This window comes from Leptidea sinapis, chromosome 21 (assembly GCF_905404315.1).
Source record: "Leptidea sinapis chromosome 21, ilLepSina1.1, whole genome shotgun sequence".
NCBI classification, from domain to species: domain Eukaryota; kingdom Metazoa; phylum Arthropoda; class Insecta; order Lepidoptera; family Pieridae; genus Leptidea; species Leptidea sinapis.
The window spans coordinates 772625-792324 of record NC_066285.1 but is presented as its reverse complement, the minus strand read 5'-3'; the positions used below and the strand labels follow the sequence as shown (position 1 = coordinate 792324).

The following is a 19700-nucleotide window of genomic DNA, read 5'->3' as shown; positions in this document are numbered from 1 at the left end:
CGAGAGGTCGCAGGTTCGAGTTCTGCATCGTTCATAAATTTTGGATACAAATTTACTTTAATTATGTACACGTGCGAGGAACTTCTTGCCTCACACAGCTTTCACTTTGTGAGTTCAATTACTGGCTGCAGTTTTCCCGAAACTATACGACTCAGTGTCCTTCAAGCATAGAGCATACCCCAACTAAAAGGCCGGCATCACATTTCTTGACCCCTGGTATTGTGGAAGTCCATGGGAGATTGCCCCACCACATTTTAACATGTTAGCCGATTGCCCCCCATTATAAAACAATAACCAAATCAAAATTAACTTTTATTTACTTTGTTTTAATACCTTATTTATAGGTATTTTTACTTACTTACAGGTAAGTTTTATTAAGATAACATAACGTCATAGAAAATACATTTTTATTAGTAACATAGGTATCTTTATGGTCAGGTCGAGGAGTAATAATTAGTATGTGATATAATACCTTGTGATAATTCTTTTTCCTCGATGTGCCCCGACTGGTCAGTGTCGTATGTCTTGAATACCGCCAGCCATTGGTTGATATAAGTGTACAATTTATCAAACTCCTCGAGATTTATAGTTCCAGATCTATCCTTATCAAACATACCTGCAAATTATAACAATATTATGATTGTATAAATGTACCCACCTTTCGACAATGTTTCGACGAAGTGCAGACGGCATTTTTCGCATTGAGTTTAAAAAAAGGTAAATTTGGATTGCAAATCGTGTTTAAATAGTTAAACACTGCACAGAATTTTAGACTTTTATTATTTTTTTAATATTGGTTGGATAAGGGAAGTAGGTGACGAACAAAGCACGTGAGTCCCTGATGAATAAGCCACGTTGGAGTGGCTGCCGCTCGTACGTAGTTTACGTTTTCGTGTTTCGATACCTGATTGAGGGAGTAAGACAGGCGTGACAGTATCCGTGTACAATAAGCTTTATTATGATAGACACTTGTATAAAATTTTATCTGTAATATCTTTTTTTATGAAAATAGGGGACGACACGAGCAGAACGTTCAGCTGATGGTAATTGATACGCCCTACCCATTACAATGCAGTGCCGCTCAGGATTCTTGAAAAACCCAAAAATTCTGAGCGGCACTACAATTGCGCTCGTCACCTTGAGACATTAGATGTTAAGTCTCATGTGCCCAGTAATTTACTAGCTACGGCGCCCTTTACACCTAAACACAGTAATGTTTACACATTACTGCTTCACGGCAGAAACAGGCGCCTTTGTGCCGCCGGCTTCCTGTGCAAAGGAGCCTCCCACTTACTTACCTATCATTAAATTACATGCAACTTCTGAGAATGTTTGCCCTTGACCGTTCACTAACGCAGCCTTCAATTCAGGCGCTGTTATAAAACCGGATTGGTCCTTATCAACAGCTCGAAACCATTGCTGCACTTGGGGCGAGACGGTTCCCCCTGCGCCCACTGATGGATACGGCCCATGACCCATTTCCAATTGGCCATAATTTCCCGGTTGACCATAACCAGGCTGAAACGAATAATTGAAAATATCTTGAACAACATAACAACACGGCATTAATACCTATCTATATTTAATAGCTTCTGCCGAATCGAAATTTTTGAAACGATAGAAGACTTCAATCATATTCTTAAAAGATTGTTGTTTTTTCAAAGTAGATGACTATCTACTATCTAACAAGAAGAAGAAACTTTAAATGGGAATTTTTTAGTTGAAAAAATACCTATTATTATTGCTACCAAATCTGAAGATGTGAAGTTCTTTCCGTTTACATACATACTTTACTCCTAAACTAAAGCATTATGGAGTGATCATATTTAAGCGAAAGGGTTCAGATACTCGATGTAAATGGCAACGGTCTTGGGGTAAACCTGTGGGAATAGGTGTTCCACAGGGTTCTATTCTCGGTCCCTTCTTGTTTCTTATATATATTAACGATCTACCGTTTGTAGTAGATGATAGCCATGAGATTGTATTGTTTGCTGATGATACTTCATTTATTTTTAAAGTGAAACGACGTGCAGATATTGATGACGAGGTAAACAATGCACTCTCAAAGATAGTGCGTTGGTTTGAGACGAATAATATGCTAAGTGCATACAACAGCAGAAAAACAAAGTGTTTACGGTTCATTACACCAAACACAGCGTAGGTATAAACCAACGTAACTTATAAATGACCAGAGATTGGAACTTGTGGACACTATGGTCTTCTTGGGTATCACGTTAGATAAAAAGCTTTAGTGGAGTCCACATATTGCCCAACTAGCAGATACTCAGCTCTGCGGCATATGCCGTTAGAAAGATAAGAGAGTACACGAATGTTGCGACCGCTAGATTAGTGTACTTCAGTTATTTTGCGCTTTTCGATATAACTACTAATCCCTTTACTTTGGGATACCAGAGTCACCTGGAAGCCAATTCGGCTTTCAATGATCAATACAACGCCGGCTAACACAGTCTAGCACTCTAATAAGGTGCACGTCTTGAGTATTGCTCTCATCATGGTGTACCCTTTTGTCAGCTCATGCCATTCGACCGATTGAGACGCAAAGCTGCTCAATTGTTCAGGGCATACAGTAAACAGCGTGGCATTGCATAGACGTCTTGTTAGTGTTCATATTTTACAACATCTATAATCTCATTTTTACAACATATATATTGTTATTTTTAAGGTAAGATCGCTCGGTCGGAACCCGAGAGCCGCGGGTTCGAATCCCGCAACGTCCACGAATTTGGTACAAATTAATTTGTATTACATCTATAACGTTTTCCGGACGAGTAGGTACCTATATTGGCAGATTCTGCTGCTTAATTTACAAGTACAATCAGCCTCCTTTTCCGGTTTTCTCCGTTGATAACGGGTGATGCAAAAGTAATCTAATAATGTTTATTGGCTTTGACTATTATATGGGTAATGGTAGGTTTGTGATCGTTTAACGGCATATTGAATTGTTGCTCGCAAAAAACCTAACGATCCGTCCAGATCTAACAGTGCCAGACTTCTTCCTTTGAGACTATTTAGTTGCGTGTAAAATATTTTCATGAAAACAGAATTTTTTATTTATTTATTCAAATTGAGACATTCTCGTGGTTCCTCTAGTGATGCAACGGAACATGATCACGTCAACATCAGTTGACCCACAAGCCCCTTAAAAAGCAGTCTCCGGATCTATATAAAACCACTGTTTATAATGGACATGAAGACGTGTGGATTGTTGGACTCAGGCAGTTAAAGATAATCTGAACGAATTATTATGAAGTGCACATAATTGATATGTTTATATATTGAAAAAATTATAATGTACATAAGCGAAAAAACATGGAGTTTTAATAACGAAAAGAGTATGTCCTTCATGTACTGTCCTAACTACATCATCATAACCAGGGTAAAGATTTTTTGTATGACAATAACAGACGAGACGAGCAGGACGTTCCGCTGATGGTAAAGGCGCCGTTGTGGTTACCATAATCTAGCCGGCATCCTGTGCAAAGGATCCTCCTGGTAATGAAAAGATAGGCAGTATTTTATATTGTTAATGACATTGGCATTTAAGTAAAATTAGCATATAATTTACAACATTTTATTCTAAATTATAAATAGTTATCAGCACATTAAATATTACAAATAGCCATTTAAAACAAAGACAGAAATCTACATAGTAACACTATGGTACAGACCAATATGATCATTTCAAGAATAATAGATAAATTATAACTGTGGATTAGTATTGAATAATATTAACATATCTTTTATAACAATGTTATATTCATGTATATTATAATGAGGAATATAGTTTGGAATCTATTTGATTTGAAGCACTTAGCATAGGACACATTCATACAATATTAAATAATATTTCACTGGGGCCTGATGACAATATGAGTAGGTACTAAGTAAATTTAATAATACTATACTAGTTATCTATGGGTTTATCACGGCATTTATCTTAATTATAAATATAAAACATTTTACACTCATTTAAATTGCTCCAAAATAAAATACTCAAAAGTATCATAAAAATGGAAACTATCTAAGCTCAGTAGCTGCCTAATATTTCAGTCATTTAGTTTTATCTTAAAGGGAAATTCAATTAAGCTACAGAATATAATATGATACATATAACTCGACACTTTTTACAATACAGTAATTATGTGAGAATAATTAGATGCAAGAAAAAAAAATACTATAAATTTTTACAGATCAAAACAAGTTTAATATCTATTCATCGTTTGTTTATGCAGCTATGAAGATATGGGGCAGAAATTATGAAGCTTACAATAGACCTTGTTAAATTAATTAATAAATGGAATCATATATGCTCTTCTAGTATAACTACAAATATGTCATAAGCTACTGTATAGTAAGTAAAGTGATGTACAGAAACAAACAATTGGATGATATGGGAGTGATGGCCATATAATTAAATTAACCCATTATTTCCCAAGGAGGGAAATAAATAAATATAATTGATTTTATTGTTTATAACGATTATAGATACTGTAAAAAAAGATACAATTATAGTCATAAAAATATTTGATTATTTCAATAGCATTATGCAAAATGTTCCATCTACGCAACATTTTCTTTATAATAGGTGGGCCAAACATGGACATCCACAACACCAGGGGTTAAAATTTTTTCTACTTATGTCAAGTGATCACCACCACCCACATTCTCTTGCAACAACAGAAGAGTAACGGAAGCTTTCGCTAACCAAATAGTAAATTTGCTTGAGTGAGCTTATGTTGGAAGTTCTTATTTCCAGTCTAAGCGAAATGTTAGTGATTTGTTCAATAGTCTTAGCTTTTTCGAAATTCTATGACTGGGCTTGTAACATATTTTCAGGCTCTCTAGGTAAATTGGAGTGAACTTTATTTTTTCCTTGTTGTAACCAAGTAAAGCATCATCTAGGTCTTCTTCTGTAATATTGTTGAGCATCGGGAAGATGGACAGCAATACTAATAGCATTTTTCAAATTTTAAATTTTGTTTTACATATTTTCATAAAATGCACTAGAATTATAAGTATGTTCACTTAGTATATTTTAAGAATGGCTATACATATCAACTCCTGTTCTACAACCAACTACCTGATAAAAGATTGTACTGTTTGAATATCAAAAACCAATTTTTTACAAAAATATAAGGGACAAGCAGTGTAACTATAACATCCAACAATTGTAGCCCCAAACATCACATAACCTGCTCCATCTAAATAAGAATGTGTGTTTTGTGTTTTTCAACAAAAGGGTTTGTTTTAAAAATAGGATATTGATGGGAATAAACCCTATTTTATGATTTTATCAATGTCTTCACACTCATTCCCACATTTCACACTATATAATGTGTTATACTTCAATGTGTTGTAGTAATTAATGAGTTAAGTTCTATTTCTTTCACAGATAATTATAATTTAATGGAATTATAATTACATTAAATGCCTTTTTATTGCCCAAGCATTTAGATTTCATTAAAAGCCAATTTACAGATTTAATTGAATTAAGAAGTAGCTATTTCCGAAATTTGAAATACAATGTGAATATTTATTAATCTTACGCTTGGAGAATAATCAACTACTATAAAATAACATAAAATTCAATAACAACACATAAATTATACAGCTTACATACTATACAGCTTATTTTGTAGTCTACTTTTACTCAATGTAAAGATTATAAAATAACAATATTCATACAAACACATACATGACATTCAGTCTTTTACATCAAACCAATACTGGCAAGTATTTACTAAACACATTTTGTACTAAACCCTACAGGACACTGCTCTTTCACTAACATATCATGTATTGAGGCACTATGTAACCCTTATATTTTGGAATTCCATGTATATATTATTATTATTTTTACTGTAAAAATACTAAATAGCTTTATTGGACATTGTACTGAACTGTAACTATAAACATTTGTAATATTGTCAGAGTTAGTGAAATTGCAATGCATATTATAACATTAATACAATTTTTTCGAGCTATACATTACTATTGTGACTAGAGAAACTATAAGTAGCTGGTGTAACACATGTATTGACACAAACTTGAATAGACGGCTTAAAGGAAGAGGGTAGAAGCTTATGAGCTTCTGGCACTGGGGAGTAACTATGACATAATGCAGTCTCAAAATGCACTTGCTCACTCCTTTCGGTGGGCACTCCATCAAAACTAGTTTGTTTAGCAGAATCACCTGTTCCACTGTCCTTGCATGAGGAATGTTCAGATATATTATCAGGGAAGATGTGAGGGGATTCACTATCACTATGTACCACTTGTGTCATTTTCACACTTTCGGTGGGATAATTTCGCACTGCACCTGCCATGCGTCTCCGTGTATGGTATATTATTACCACCCATATGGTGGATGTACCAACAGCACAACACACTACTGTTATAATAATTATACCAGTCATATTCTCTTCTTTTACCATAATTGCTACAGGAGGTAATACTTTCAATTCTATCATATCTTTTTTAGTGCCAAGCTCATTAGTTATTTCACACTCATAATGACCTGCATCACTTGATTTGGAATTAATAATTATTAACAGTTGATCATCTGCTGTCAAGAAGTGTCGATCTGAAGTAATTATTGGAGACCCGTCTTTAAGCCATTTAATAACAGGCTTAGGTGATCCTGTGATCATACATTGCAATACAACAGAGTCTCCACTGGTAACCTCTTTGTTTTCCAAAACTCTTATAAAAGAGGGTTCTTGTAATACAGTCAATGAGGCATTAGCTATAATGGTACCAGCAGGATTTTTAGCTGCACAGCTATAAACTCCCATATCAGTGGTTTTTGCATTCACTATAAAAAACAGATGGTCAGTTGGCATAACATTCATCCGCCTTTCCCGAGCTGCTGGAAAATCATTTCCACCATCCTTCTTCCAAGATATTTCAGGTGGTGGATCTCCTGTGGCAGCACAGTTCAGTGTTACAGTTTCTCCCGTCCTTACTGTGACATTTGTAGGTTCTTTAATGAACCTAGGAAAGGTGACAATATTAACTTTTGCTTTGCTTGAATATGTTGTACCAAATTTGTTGCTAACCACACATTGATATTTGCCAGAATCCATCTGAGATACATCTGGTATTACAAGAACAGAAGTAGCTTGCTGCCCTTGAAGTGTTACATTTTCAAACACAGTTGGATTACTTACATTTCCATTGTTTTTTCGCCATAGGAATGTCATATTACTGGAAGGGTTTGATGTGGCAGAACAAACTAAATTGGCCTCACGATTCTTAATTGCAAGATGTGATTTGGGGTGTTCTACTATCTTAGGTTTTGGTGAATCACCACAGTTTTCCTCTTTGAGTTTGTGAATGAATGTACCACGAACATCTGCTGGATATGCACATGTTGCTGATATATATTTATGTTCAAGTTTCTCTTTAATCCACTTTACCATCCACAATATCTTACAATCACACAGCAATGATGAAGTGTTTAACTGAAATTTGCTTAACTTTGTCATAGAATCAAATGCATGTGGTTGTATTGATGTGATATTATTATTTCTCAAATCCAATTCAATTACGTTTGTAAGACCTTCAAAAGCTCTAGAACTTATCGATTTAATATGGTTTGCAGCTAAATTGAAAACATGCAAATTTTGTAGCTTGGAAAAAGGGCCAGACATATCTTCAACAGTCCAGGATATTTTGTTGTTATTCAACATCAATGTTTGTAACTGCACCATGTGGCTGAATGCTTCTTGAGATATGGAGGATATGTTGTTACTATGTAAATCAAGTATACGCAGATTAATGAGATACTGAAAATTACGTCCTTCAATCTCCATTAGATAATTATGAGACAAATTTAACACTTCTAAGTTTGTACACAATTCCCATGCCCCCAAATCAATATGAGATATCAAATTATTGGACAAAGATAATGTATGAAGTGACTCCAGACCATACATCCAGCCTTTGGAAATACTTTTTATTTTATTATTGTCTAATTGTAGTACATTAACTGATTTAAATCCAAAAAATGCACCATCCATTATGTTATCAATATTATTATATCTTATTTTCAATGTAGTTAGACTGGATAGTCCTTGGAAGAGTAATCCATTGATAACATTAATCTTGTTATGGTTGAGTTCCAATGTCTTAAGATTTGATTGGTTCATAAACAAATGATTTGGTAATGATGTTATTTCATTTTTGTTGAGTTTCAGAGTAATAAGGTTTGTTAGGTTGTTAAGAGCTCCTTCTTGAATGATTCGAATGCGATTGATATTTAGACTAAGTGTATTGATAGTACTGTTTACGGGAAAGCGCCCAACGTCTATTGAGACGATGTTGTTTTTGTTCAAATTTATTTCACGGACTTGAATACAATCAACAAAACTAGGTATAATCTCTAGAGCATTCTTTTCTAGTTTAATAATCTTCAAAGATACCAATTTATCAAAACCTCCAGTTACATCTTTACTTAATTTGTTGTGACTCAAATCCAATTGTTCCACCCACTCGGGAATTCTTGGCACCGAAACCAATTTTTTATTTGAGCAATCTACATACTGTTCCAGACAGACACATTTTTGAGGACATTCATAGTTGTCAGCGAGCGCACATTGTAATAATAACACTATTAATGCTAAAATACGCAAAAAATGGGAGTCTCCCATTTTTATACATTGATGTTGCAGCTCGAATCATTGACCTCCTATGCAATGCAGCTTTTATCACTATGACATAACTGTTGGCAGTCCAATATTTGATCGGTAGACAGATTTTCCATAATTTAAAGCTTATTCGCACTTTTGGTCACATTTTGGTAGAAAACACATACACAATTCACAAAAACACACTGTATTTACGATGCTATACTTGACCGCCATTTTATTATTCGTTTGGTGTTGGGCTGTTTTTTTTATACCAACAGATGTCACTTATTTTTTAATTTATTTTATGACCATGGATGCTAGTCCTTCATTCGATTGTCATTTGTTGGCGTTTGCTGAGGCTGAGATCTATAAAGCGTACTTAGACTTTACCTACGTAAAACCACGGACTAGTAACAAAGCAAGGAGTCCGCGCCGTGATATTAGCGAGTGAAGCACCTATATGCTAGTGTGTGTGTGATTACGGGGTTTACCAGTTACACAATTTTTTCTCCCTTATATAATCACATATCCACAAATACTTTTATATTATTGTTTTTACACTTTTTCCAACGCACAGCGGCATTTTTAAAATATTTTATTGCGACGCAAACTGATCTGTCACAGACGATGGCAAATCTCTTAGTGGCGGCAGATCGGCTTGTATTAGTGTAAGTGTATGCGTGGGGCTATGTATTTACACGTTTACCGGCTTGTTTTGGTGCCTCACTGTTATTTAAGGTAAGACGGAATCCTTACTTTTTTACTCGTCCGTGCGTAAAACATAGCTGAGTGTAAGCTTAGCATAAAATTTGATTTCGATTTTATCGTCATTTGACGCCTGAACTTATACACGGTGAAACTTTATGGCTATACTAATCATTGTACCAGATATTCTTTAGATCATCACTAATGACTATGTGAAGTCAGAAATAAATTGGCATTATATTTAATTATACAATTTTTTAAGTACTAAGTTTTCGCAACTTTGCATCCCGCAACCCCTATAAGCTGGTTTTCTGAACTGTTTGACGTAAAAAAGATGAATAACGTAGACATGACATAATATCAGAATATATGAAATGAAATTATTTATTTTCCTTTGGAATAGGGTATATAGGTCCAGATCTCAAATATAACAATGTGTCCTCTATCCAGCTTAAATTAAAAACATGCAAAAACTTAAATTAGTAAAATGCCTATCATTGCAGCTGTGAGGCAACCCCTTTACCCTCTTTTAGTTTCAGATTTAGATTTTTTTTATATCATAACCTCAAAATGTTCAAAAATTAATAAATAACATTTAAATGACACAATTTCGTTAGTTTTATTAATTACTTAAACTCGGTATATTACTTTGAGTCTTCTAGATTTTTTGAAATATTGCTATAAATAATGGGTGTTGACCGGCCTGCGGCCAGAATCGTTTTTATGTTCTTTCCTTCTTCTTTGGGTTATGTTGTCTTGCTCTGTGGCAGTCCCACATATCTCAAGAGCAGAATTGCTGCCGCCCATGGAATGAGAACTCATTATTAGATAATGTCGGGCGAAACCGCTCAGAGTGAGATCAAAAATAAGAGGGTAACTCTTTTATCCGAGCGGTTAAGAGAGCGCACAGCCACGGCCGACTTGTTCTGATTAATCGTATGTGGAACGCACAGCACAGTTCAATATTAACGTTTTGCACTATCACTTAGGATTGATTTTTAAAATTTATAATTTTGAAGTAATTAGTTGTGCATGTCTACTCATTACAGAGTTAGTAACGTAAATTTTTGATAAGGTTAACTTAGTTTGCTTAGGGTAACAAGCACTCCATTGTGGATTATTTGAAATTTTCTTTAGCTGACATTGAAAATAATTCCAAAATTGTATTTACTTTCGTAAAAGTGGGAGGCTCTCTTTCACGGCAAGCCGGCTAGATTGTGGGTACCACAACGGCACCTTTCCCTGCCGTGAAGCAGTAATGTGTAAGCATTATTGTGTCTCGATCTGAAGGGTGCTGTAGCTAGTGTAATTACTGGGCAAATGACACTTAACATCTTATGTCTCAAGGTGACAAGCGCATTTGTAATTCTTCTCAGCATTATTTGGGTTTATCAAAACTCTTGAGCGGCATAGCATTGTGATGAGCAGGAAATTGCACTCGTTCTTCAAAAACTATTTTATTAATGGATATTAATTGTCTAGACTTTTACAACCCGGTCAACCTAACTCTGGACCTGAGCCAAGAAGTGACCATTACCCTATCCGCATTCCCCACCCTGCCGTCATACTGTACGTAGCGTTAGCAACTTAGCACACTGAACACCCGTAGATTATTAATAATTTGTTAAGCTCGTTTTCTTACATAGTATTCTACCATCTGAACATAATTAATAATAATTACTAAATATTTTTTAATTGTACGGAATATAATAAAATAAAATATAAGAAAGTTCATTACTAATGCAGGTAATTATATGAACTATTAATTAATAAGGACATAAACAATTGGGATACTTTTTAAATTAGTTTGTTTTCAACCAGTAGTCCAACATTAAACATCCCATTATTCAAAAAGTATGAATTTTAGACATAAGAGAATAAAAATGGATGGATGCATTTTTTTATTAATCCAATATTTCAAGAGTACTCGGCCGAGATAAAAAAACGGGTTAATATAACCATAAATAGTCAACAGGTAGTTTTACAAAAAGTTTACAACAAATAAAAGGTGCAAAATTTTATTTTCTACATAAATGGTTTTCATAAAAGTGCATAGTTTCCAAGATATCAGCCAAAAACTTTTTTCACAAGTGCCACCTGGATCTGGCAGCATTTTGTGATTTTATGCTCAGTAAGTGACCCTTAGCCTTATATTAACTTGAATCAACCTTGTTGAGTTTTTCTTGCCAACCATACTTCCTTGAACTATCATTCGAGTCAGGTCCTGAATTAGGTTTACCGGGTTAGATTTATGTACTCTAAGGAGGGAAATTTAACTTTAACTTTTAAAAATAATATAACATCTGATCAATTATAAAACCTTATGAAGCAAAATTTAGAGTAAGGTAGAAGAAAAGAAGCATTTGTTAGAAATTTTTTATCCTTCACATAATCTATGTTTTCTGTTCATAAAATACTTCTATTAAAATGGCAATGAAATTTCCTTCTCAGCAATATATAAAACATGTAAACCATAAAACAAAAAAGTAAATGAAAGCAGCTTTCGTCCACACACTAAGTGGGAGTTTACATAAATATGTGTGTCTGTTTTGAGGGTCCTCATATATAGAACCAATTTCAAAAATAAGCATGGAATATTGGCACAAAATATATATACTGAAATATCTTTTGTGATAGTTTTCACGTTTCAATATATTATTTGTGATAATGTTATGTATGTAATATGATAATGTAATGTATATAACTGTCATAACCGTTAAATTAAATGTTAACACCAGGAATAAACGTAAACTTCTTAAGCCTGCTACATGGCTAAGTCGAGTAAGTAAGTCTTTTGTGGGGTGTTGTATATACTTTTACAACAAGATTCCAGAAAATGTTCAAAACAAATGTATTAAGAAAATCAAAAGAATTGTTAAAAAACATTTGTGTGGCAAAGGTTACTATACCATAAATGACTTTCTTAATGATACCACCGATTGGAAATGAAGTAGTCGTCCTTCGGCTATATTTTTATAAAAAAAAAGAATCCCGCTGAGTTTCTTGCATCCATTATATGGTGGTAGTTTTTGACTTTCAATAAGTGATATTATATCATATTCTGAATAAAAATATGGATTTGTGGATAACTTTTTATAATAGTTTTTTTACTATTATACAGTATAATAGAACAATATTTATCTTAATAAAAAACTTGAAAGAGAAATTGAAGAAGGCAGTTTAACAGAATGAAGAAACAATGAAGAATCCAGGCAAACAAAGAATGCAGTTTTCGTGGGCATCACTTTGGAACCTAATCAAACTACAAAGGGATAATATATGCAAAATTATTGATATCAGCCAGGTTTCCTTATGTAAGCATCTATTTACAATAACAAGTAACAGACAGTCCATAATTCAATGGTTAAATTCAGGGCAAATTTATGGCATGAGCATGGCCCCTGATGCTTGTAGCAGCCTAAAGCCAGATGGATGGCTTAGGTTGGTTGGGGTAAGAATATAAACTTTATGCACAACAATCCAAACAAAAGGCTAGGTGCATAAAAAGCTAAATAAAACTTAAATTACTATGTACTTTTTAAATAAATACTTCTAAAAACATATATGAGATGCAGCCCATTTGGGCACAGAACTTGTCTGGTACTGGTACTTAAATTTAGTTTTCTTGTTATAATTTGTAATAAGTATACCTACATAATAAAACTTAATTCAATGTTTCTTTTTGGTAAACTGAAGGTGAATAGGTGTGAATGCAATAAAATAAAAGCTTTTAATTAAACCTAGGTACAACTATAAATATTAAAATACAGGTCCATCCATACTGTGCAATGACCTGTCAATACTGAAACAGTAAGTAATGTATGAAGCCTCTAGACTCATACTTACTAAATAGTAATATTTTGCCATTATAAATGTAAGATAATTTAGTTTTACCCCACAAGCTTATAATAGATAACCCAATAACATACTGATAGAACTAGTTTAGTACCAATATAAGATAAAGCATACCAAGATAAGATATTCATTTATTTCTCAAACTGTATAATTCAAATGGACCCTCTATTTTTAATATCTAAGCAGATGAAGTCCCGTATTTTGTAATTTTGCACTAAGCCACAAGTAAGGAAATAAAAATTATAAACTGATAATGAAAAAAAAAATCTGAAAACTTACTTGATAAGCCATGTCTCTTCTAATTCCACAAGTTAACAGCACTAAATTGTTAAGAGGTATGTAAAATAAATAATATCTCACAAATGTTAGTTATTCTATACAATATTTACTATTTTCTATATTTTTTTTTTTTAAATTAATTCGTTCTTTCGAACAGGCTATAGCCAGGGGCCTTACTGCCTTGTCGTTAGTATTTTCATTTCTTTGGTATTTATTATTTTCACTATTTTGTTTTACAAAAAGTCCAATCCAGTTTTCTCATTTCATCTTACATTATTTCCATTTTCCTTTTCCAATTATGTATATTCGATAGCGAATATTTATAGTAGTTTCTTTCATCAAATCCAATCCAGTCTTAAAGTCATCAGTTATTTTACCATTTCCGTTAATGTATAATTCTCTAAAGAATATTTTCCATATTTTCCTTTTAGTAAGTCCAAATCCAGTAATATAGTCTCTAATAATTTTCCCCTTTTCTTAAAGTCAAATCCAGTGTAATTTGCATAACTTTTTAGAATAATACCTACCTATTTACATTATCTGTTCAGTTCGCGAATTGCGCTATGCTATTACTAGTTGTATATGTACAAGTTATAACGTATTTACATAATTATAAACAAATTTACAACGTATGTATCTACAAATTATAATGTATTTACAGTACTACATACAAATTTATACAAGGACATATAAGTTGATGTGTCCTTTAATAGATCTATTACTGAGAGCGGGATTATATTGGGTGCACCATATATTTCCAGTAGCTCATCCATCAGCACAAGGCGCTGTATGCCAAAGGACGAACAATCAAAAAAGATGTGATCCAGAGACTGATCTTGTTGCTTATTACAATGGTCACAAAAAGGAGAGGAGACAATTTTTTTGCGATGAAGATGAAAATTCAATCGATAGTGACCAATACGCATTCGTGTTATTGTAGTATAGAACTTTCTGTGAGCGTTATTTTTAAACTTACAAAACCAGGGTGTGCTATTAACGGGATTATCTAACAAAGTATACGAATGAGCCTTATTTTCAACTTCTGTACAATTGTACCAATATCTTCCCCAAAGAAGAGTCATACGCTGTTTTAGATTACTTATTATATCTGTATATGGTATGTTAATGTCTAGATCTTTGCAATCAGGATATAGGGATAGATCGGATATATTAATGATAGTTCTAGCTAGAAAATCAGCGCTTTCGTTTCCTGCTACTCCTATATGGGACGGGACCCAAACGAAATCCACTTTAATATCGATTAAACATAGTTCGAACCACAATTCCTTTATAGCAAAAATGATGTAATTGATGTTAGCACTCATTTTGTTATTTGACAAACTTTTTAACACACTCATACTATCACTAACTATTACCCACTTCTTATTAAGTTGATTTTGTTTCTTAATATGCTTTAAAGCAAAAAGAATAGCGACGGCTTCAGCAGTAAAAATACTGGCATATCTATTAATCTTAAAGCCAATACCCTTCCTAATTTCAGGAAGGTAGATTGCAAAAGAAACATTATTATTGTTTTTTGCGCCATCCGTATAAACAAATTTACAATTAGACCATTCTGACAATAATACATGAACCTCCTCTTTTGAAGTTAAATTTGGATCTATTACAACATTAATTGCAGAATATTTACATCGAAAAGAACCTGCATGGCAGGGAAGTATATCATTATTCCGATGAATATTTAAATCTTGTAGAAATTTAAAAAATGAAGAAAAATCTTGCAAGATAAACAACTGTCTCGGAAATGAAGACGATTGATAAGCAATAAGATTCTTAAGAAGATTGTTCGTCGGCAAGCTATAGAGCTTTAAAATAAATCTTTCTTTAAGATAACTAAATCTAATACACAAAGGAGGAAGGTTGGCCTCGATTTGCATAGCAGCTATTGGGCTAGTTTTAAGTGCACCCAATATTGTACGCATACATTTATTTTGTATTTTATCCAGACTATTAACAATTTTGCTGTCTGCGGCGAAACAATGAAAGCCATATTCAAAATGACTACGAATAAGCGATTTATACAAAATTAACAATATTTTAGGGTCCGCTCCCCACGACGTTGCACACAAAGATTTTAATACATTATAAGCTTTATTCGCTTTAATTATAACACTATCTGTATATTTTTTCCAAGAAAGTTTTGGAGTAAATGTTACACCTAGAAATTTTATGTCACATGAAATAGGCAGTGGAATGCCATTGTATAAAATGGGAGGTAATATGATGCGTTTACGACCTATCACAAAGACTTTTGATTTGGTTGGATTTACATTTAAATTAAGATAAGAAAAGTATTGATATAAATTTACAAGTGCTTTATTAATAGTAGCGGCTAAATTAATCAGATCAACTCCCGATACATAGACGACTAAGTCATCTGCATACTGTAGGTTTACTATATTTGGCCCCAAAATAAGGTTCAATCGTCTTATGTACATAATAAAAATTAAAGGAGACAATATTCCCCCCTGACAAACACCTAGAGAAGAAAGTCGTGGTCCATACAAATGTTTATTAAATTTTACATATACTTTTCTGTCAGTCAAAAAAGATTGCATCCAATTTATTATTTTACCTGGTATCCCTAACATTGATAACTCGTCACAAAGCACGGCAATATTTACACTATTGAAGGCACCTGAGATGTCAAAAAATACAGACAAAAGATATTGATTACTTGCTAAACATTGATGCGCATCAAGCTGTAACTGCGCTATACTCTCCCTCGAAGACCGACCTTTGCGAAAACCAAACTGATTATTAGGCAAAAGACAATTTTGTTCTATAAAGAACTCGAGACGTTGTTTTAGAAGCTGCTCAAATATCTTCCCAACACAAGACGTGAGAGCTATAGGTCTATAAGAGTCAGGTAACATTTTATTTTTGTCTGGCTTTAAAACTGGGATTAAACAGTCTGTTTTCCATTCTGCAGGAATAGTATTCTCCTTCCATAGGCGATTAAGATTATTTAAAAAGATGTTGAGACTGTGGCAATTAAGTTTTTTGAGTAAAATATATGGAATGGTATCAAGACCGAAAGATGTATCTCTTCTAGTAAATAAAGCGGATTTTAGTTCTTGTAAAGAAAAAGGCTCTATCAAATATTTATTACTATCATTAACAACATTTACATAGTTAGTTAACTCATTTGATACAAAGTCAGAAGTATACTTTTGTAGAAAATCTGGAATCCAACTATCATTCAACACACTGTCAGGAATGTAAGTTTTGTTAAATTTGCGCATGTATTTCCAAATTGAAGACAAAGGAGTACAACGATTAAATGAATTGCACAAGCCTATCCAGCTATTTCTTCTTTCACTTTTTAAGATAAGTTTTTTTAAAGCCCGCAATCTCTTAAACTCCACATAATTTTCATCAGTGGAGTTGTTTTTAAAATTAATGTAACCATTTTTAGCATTTAAAACTGCTTCTGTACACCTCTGATTCCACCAAGGCGACCAAGGATATTTAAAAGATTTTTGTGAACAAGAACTAGTAGCATTATTACTATTAGAACTTTTGGAAAACAGACAGCTAGGGATTGACTGCTTGGCAGCAGAAAGTAAAATATTACAAAAGGAATTAAAAGCATCTATTGAAGATAAAGTGTCAAATTTAACATCATCCAAATAAGAAACAACTAAGTTACTATACATATTCCAATTCACCTGCTTATAATTAGGGTGAGTGGGCAAATGTAGATTATTACATAATGTGTTTTGCAAACTAATACTATCACTACTTACTGCCATTTTTATTATTACAGGGAGATGATAACTACTGCCCAGAGGACTGTCAATAACTGACCAGTCACATAAAAGAGCCAAAGATGGAGTTACCAAAGTCAAGTCAAGAGCATTAGGACGCCAAGATGGAGATCCTATTGTGGTAGCTTGACCATTATTCAGAATAACAAGACCATTCTCATCTATAACCTCTAAAACATCTTTACCTCGAGGCAATGTATCAACACATCCCCACAACATGTGATGAGCATTGAAATCACCTGCAAATATCATTGGCTCTGGAATGGACTTAATTAAACTGTTTAAATTGTTTTTATTAAATGGAGGATTTGAATTGGAAGGACTGTAAAAACTCACAATACTCAGTTCTTTGTTATTAATTTTAATTTTAATGCAAACATTTTGTAGAGCACTATCATAATATGTATTTATGTTAGAAAATGTGATATTATTATGAATAAAAATTGCTACACCATTGTGTTTATTACCACAATCATTCCTTATTGTGTTATAGCCTTTTATTAAAAAATACTGATGTGGTTTTAACCAAGTTTCCGAAATTATAGCAATATGGATATGATTTTCATATAAAAACCTTGTAAAAATAAGCCTATTACTAATAATACTTTGAGCGTTCCACTGCACTATATTCAATGTATCCATAATAACAATTAACTAGGTGTCTTTTTTCTAAAAGTGTTATTCAGAATTTCCTTAATACTATTTGAATTTATAGTTAACTTATCTTTATTTGTACAAATTTGTAAAACTGCTTCAACCAAGAGGTTCATAAATTTGTCAGATTTTATAAGATTGCTCAGGTGTGTGTCAATATACTTTGAGTTTAATTGAGGGAAAGCAGATTCATTGAAGAGATCTGAGTATCTAACACTACGGGACTTCACTTTGTTTTCTTCAATTTTTTGTTTTTTCAGAGGACAGGTAGATGAGATAGCTATGTGATCTCCACCACAGTTGGCACATTTTGTTAAAGTTTTTGGACACATTTTAAAATTGTGATTGTCAGAACATATGGAACAAACTTCATTGTTTCTACAAAATTTAGCAATATGGCCAAATTTCATACAGCGTAGACACTGTTTAATAGGGGGTACATATACATTAACCTCATGCCTCCAGTGATCAAGTGTTACATACTCAGGTAACAATGTTGATGCAAATGTGACTGCAACAGTTTGCGTTGGAACAAAGGAGACAACACCCTGTGGGTCCTTTACTCGCCGCATGAACCTTCTCACAGCAATAACTTTTTTACTCGATGCAATTAATTGATGAATTTTTTTGTTGGAGTAATCAGTGGGAACAGAAGTAAGAACTCCAGTGACCTCCGTTTCAGAAGCCGGAATTGAGGCAACCATCTCCAACTCGCTAAGTAACTTTTCATTTTTTAAAAATACATTCGCATTGTTAGGCAGGTCAAAGGTAACACCAACTTTAAAAGCATTAACGGACCTCAGGTGCAACACACCCGATACGCAATGCCTCCTGATTCCATTTGACAGACCCAACCTGTCCTTGTCTAATATTTTGACTTCACCCTGCTTGCGATTGAGAAATACAATAAATTCCTTCTTATTTGAATTTTCGTCGTATAACCTATAATAATTTGTCGCTCTATAAGGGGTATACTTCTCTTTATCCTTTCTTCTTACAATGAGACGTTCAGTCACCTCCGCGTCAGATACCGAGGATTCGGATAGGGGAAGTTCGTCTGCTGGTTCTGCGTCGCTCTGGCCGTTCTTCGGCCTTTTACCTGTACGCTTCCCCATGGCGATGGGGAAGCGCACTTAACAATTTATATATACAAAAATCGAATATTTATAAACCAGGATAAACAATTTACAAGTATGAAAAATATATGCACTATGAACAATAATTTAAACAATTTTTTTTTGTATAAGCGCGCCTTCCTTCGTTCACTCGTTCCCGCCAAAAAAAAACCTGAGCATTTTCCTATTTTCTATATGGCTTGCACGAATTTTTAATTTATAAATTGAGCAACTAACAAGTAACAAGCATTACTAGTAAACAATAGGTAACAAGAAATTATAATGTTCTAATCGATATTGAACTTTCTTTAGACTTAATTAGGTATAGAATAGCACTGTTATATTTACGTATTTTATTATTTTTTGTTGCTTTTGCGTAAGGTTCACCATAATTTAGCCTCATCAGGCTAATAAACACGCTTGGCATTAACTCCTTAGAATTTTAATTTCTTTTATGATTTTTTTATAGTTCGTAAAGTCTGTGTGGTACTACTCTACTACTCATAAGAATCCTGAAAATCGCATTCACAGGTCATCTTCATTACTTGAACATTTATTTTTAAGCTATTCATAGCATTGCATAGCTTCTATCGCGGGCCTTGAGCGTGGGGACCGAATCCAGAAATTCCGTAACGAAAATAACCTAACAC

General features: G+C 33.5%; 2 protein-coding genes and 1 long non-coding RNA gene across 4 annotated transcripts in view; 1 reads left to right on the top strand and 2 right to left on the bottom strand.

Moving 5' to 3' along the window:
- LOC126970495 (peflin) overlaps positions 1–19700 on the bottom strand; it is a 21265-nt gene extending 1565 nt beyond the window's left edge. The window contains exons 1-4 of one of the 2 annotated variants that reach the window (XM_050816434.1): positions 19372–19700; positions 13491–13534; positions 1299–1518; positions 473–616 (exon numbers count right to left, since the gene is read on the bottom strand). In XM_050816434.1, coding sequence (XP_050672391.1) covers positions 473–616; positions 1299–1518; positions 13491–13534; positions 19372–19477 — 514 coding nt within the window. In that variant the 5' untranslated portion in view covers positions 19478–19700. Of the gene's footprint in view, positions 1–472; positions 617–1298; positions 1519–13490; positions 13613–19247; positions 19350–19371 lie in introns of those variants that run through there. The other variant, XM_050816435.1, reaches the window with a different exon arrangement.
- On the bottom strand, positions 3579–9174 carry LOC126970486 (leucine-rich repeats and immunoglobulin-like domains protein 3). The gene has a single exon (XM_050816418.1). The coding sequence runs from the start codon at positions 8670–8672 to the stop codon at positions 6003–6005; it is 2670 nt and encodes an 889-aa protein (XP_050672375.1). The 5' UTR covers positions 8673–9174; the 3' UTR covers positions 3579–6002.
- LOC126970500 (uncharacterized) lies at positions 15972–17671 on the top strand. Its single transcript, XR_007730651.1, has 3 exons — positions 15972–16380; positions 16930–17197; positions 17281–17671. It is a non-coding gene; the product is annotated as an uncharacterized LOC126970500 (long non-coding RNA).

What these genes read in the sequence shown, in the direction of transcription:
- LOC126970486 (XM_050816418.1), bottom strand. Translation starts at nt 8,672, where the DNA reads ATGGGAGACTCCCATTTTTTGCGTATTTTAGCATTAATAGTGTTATTA.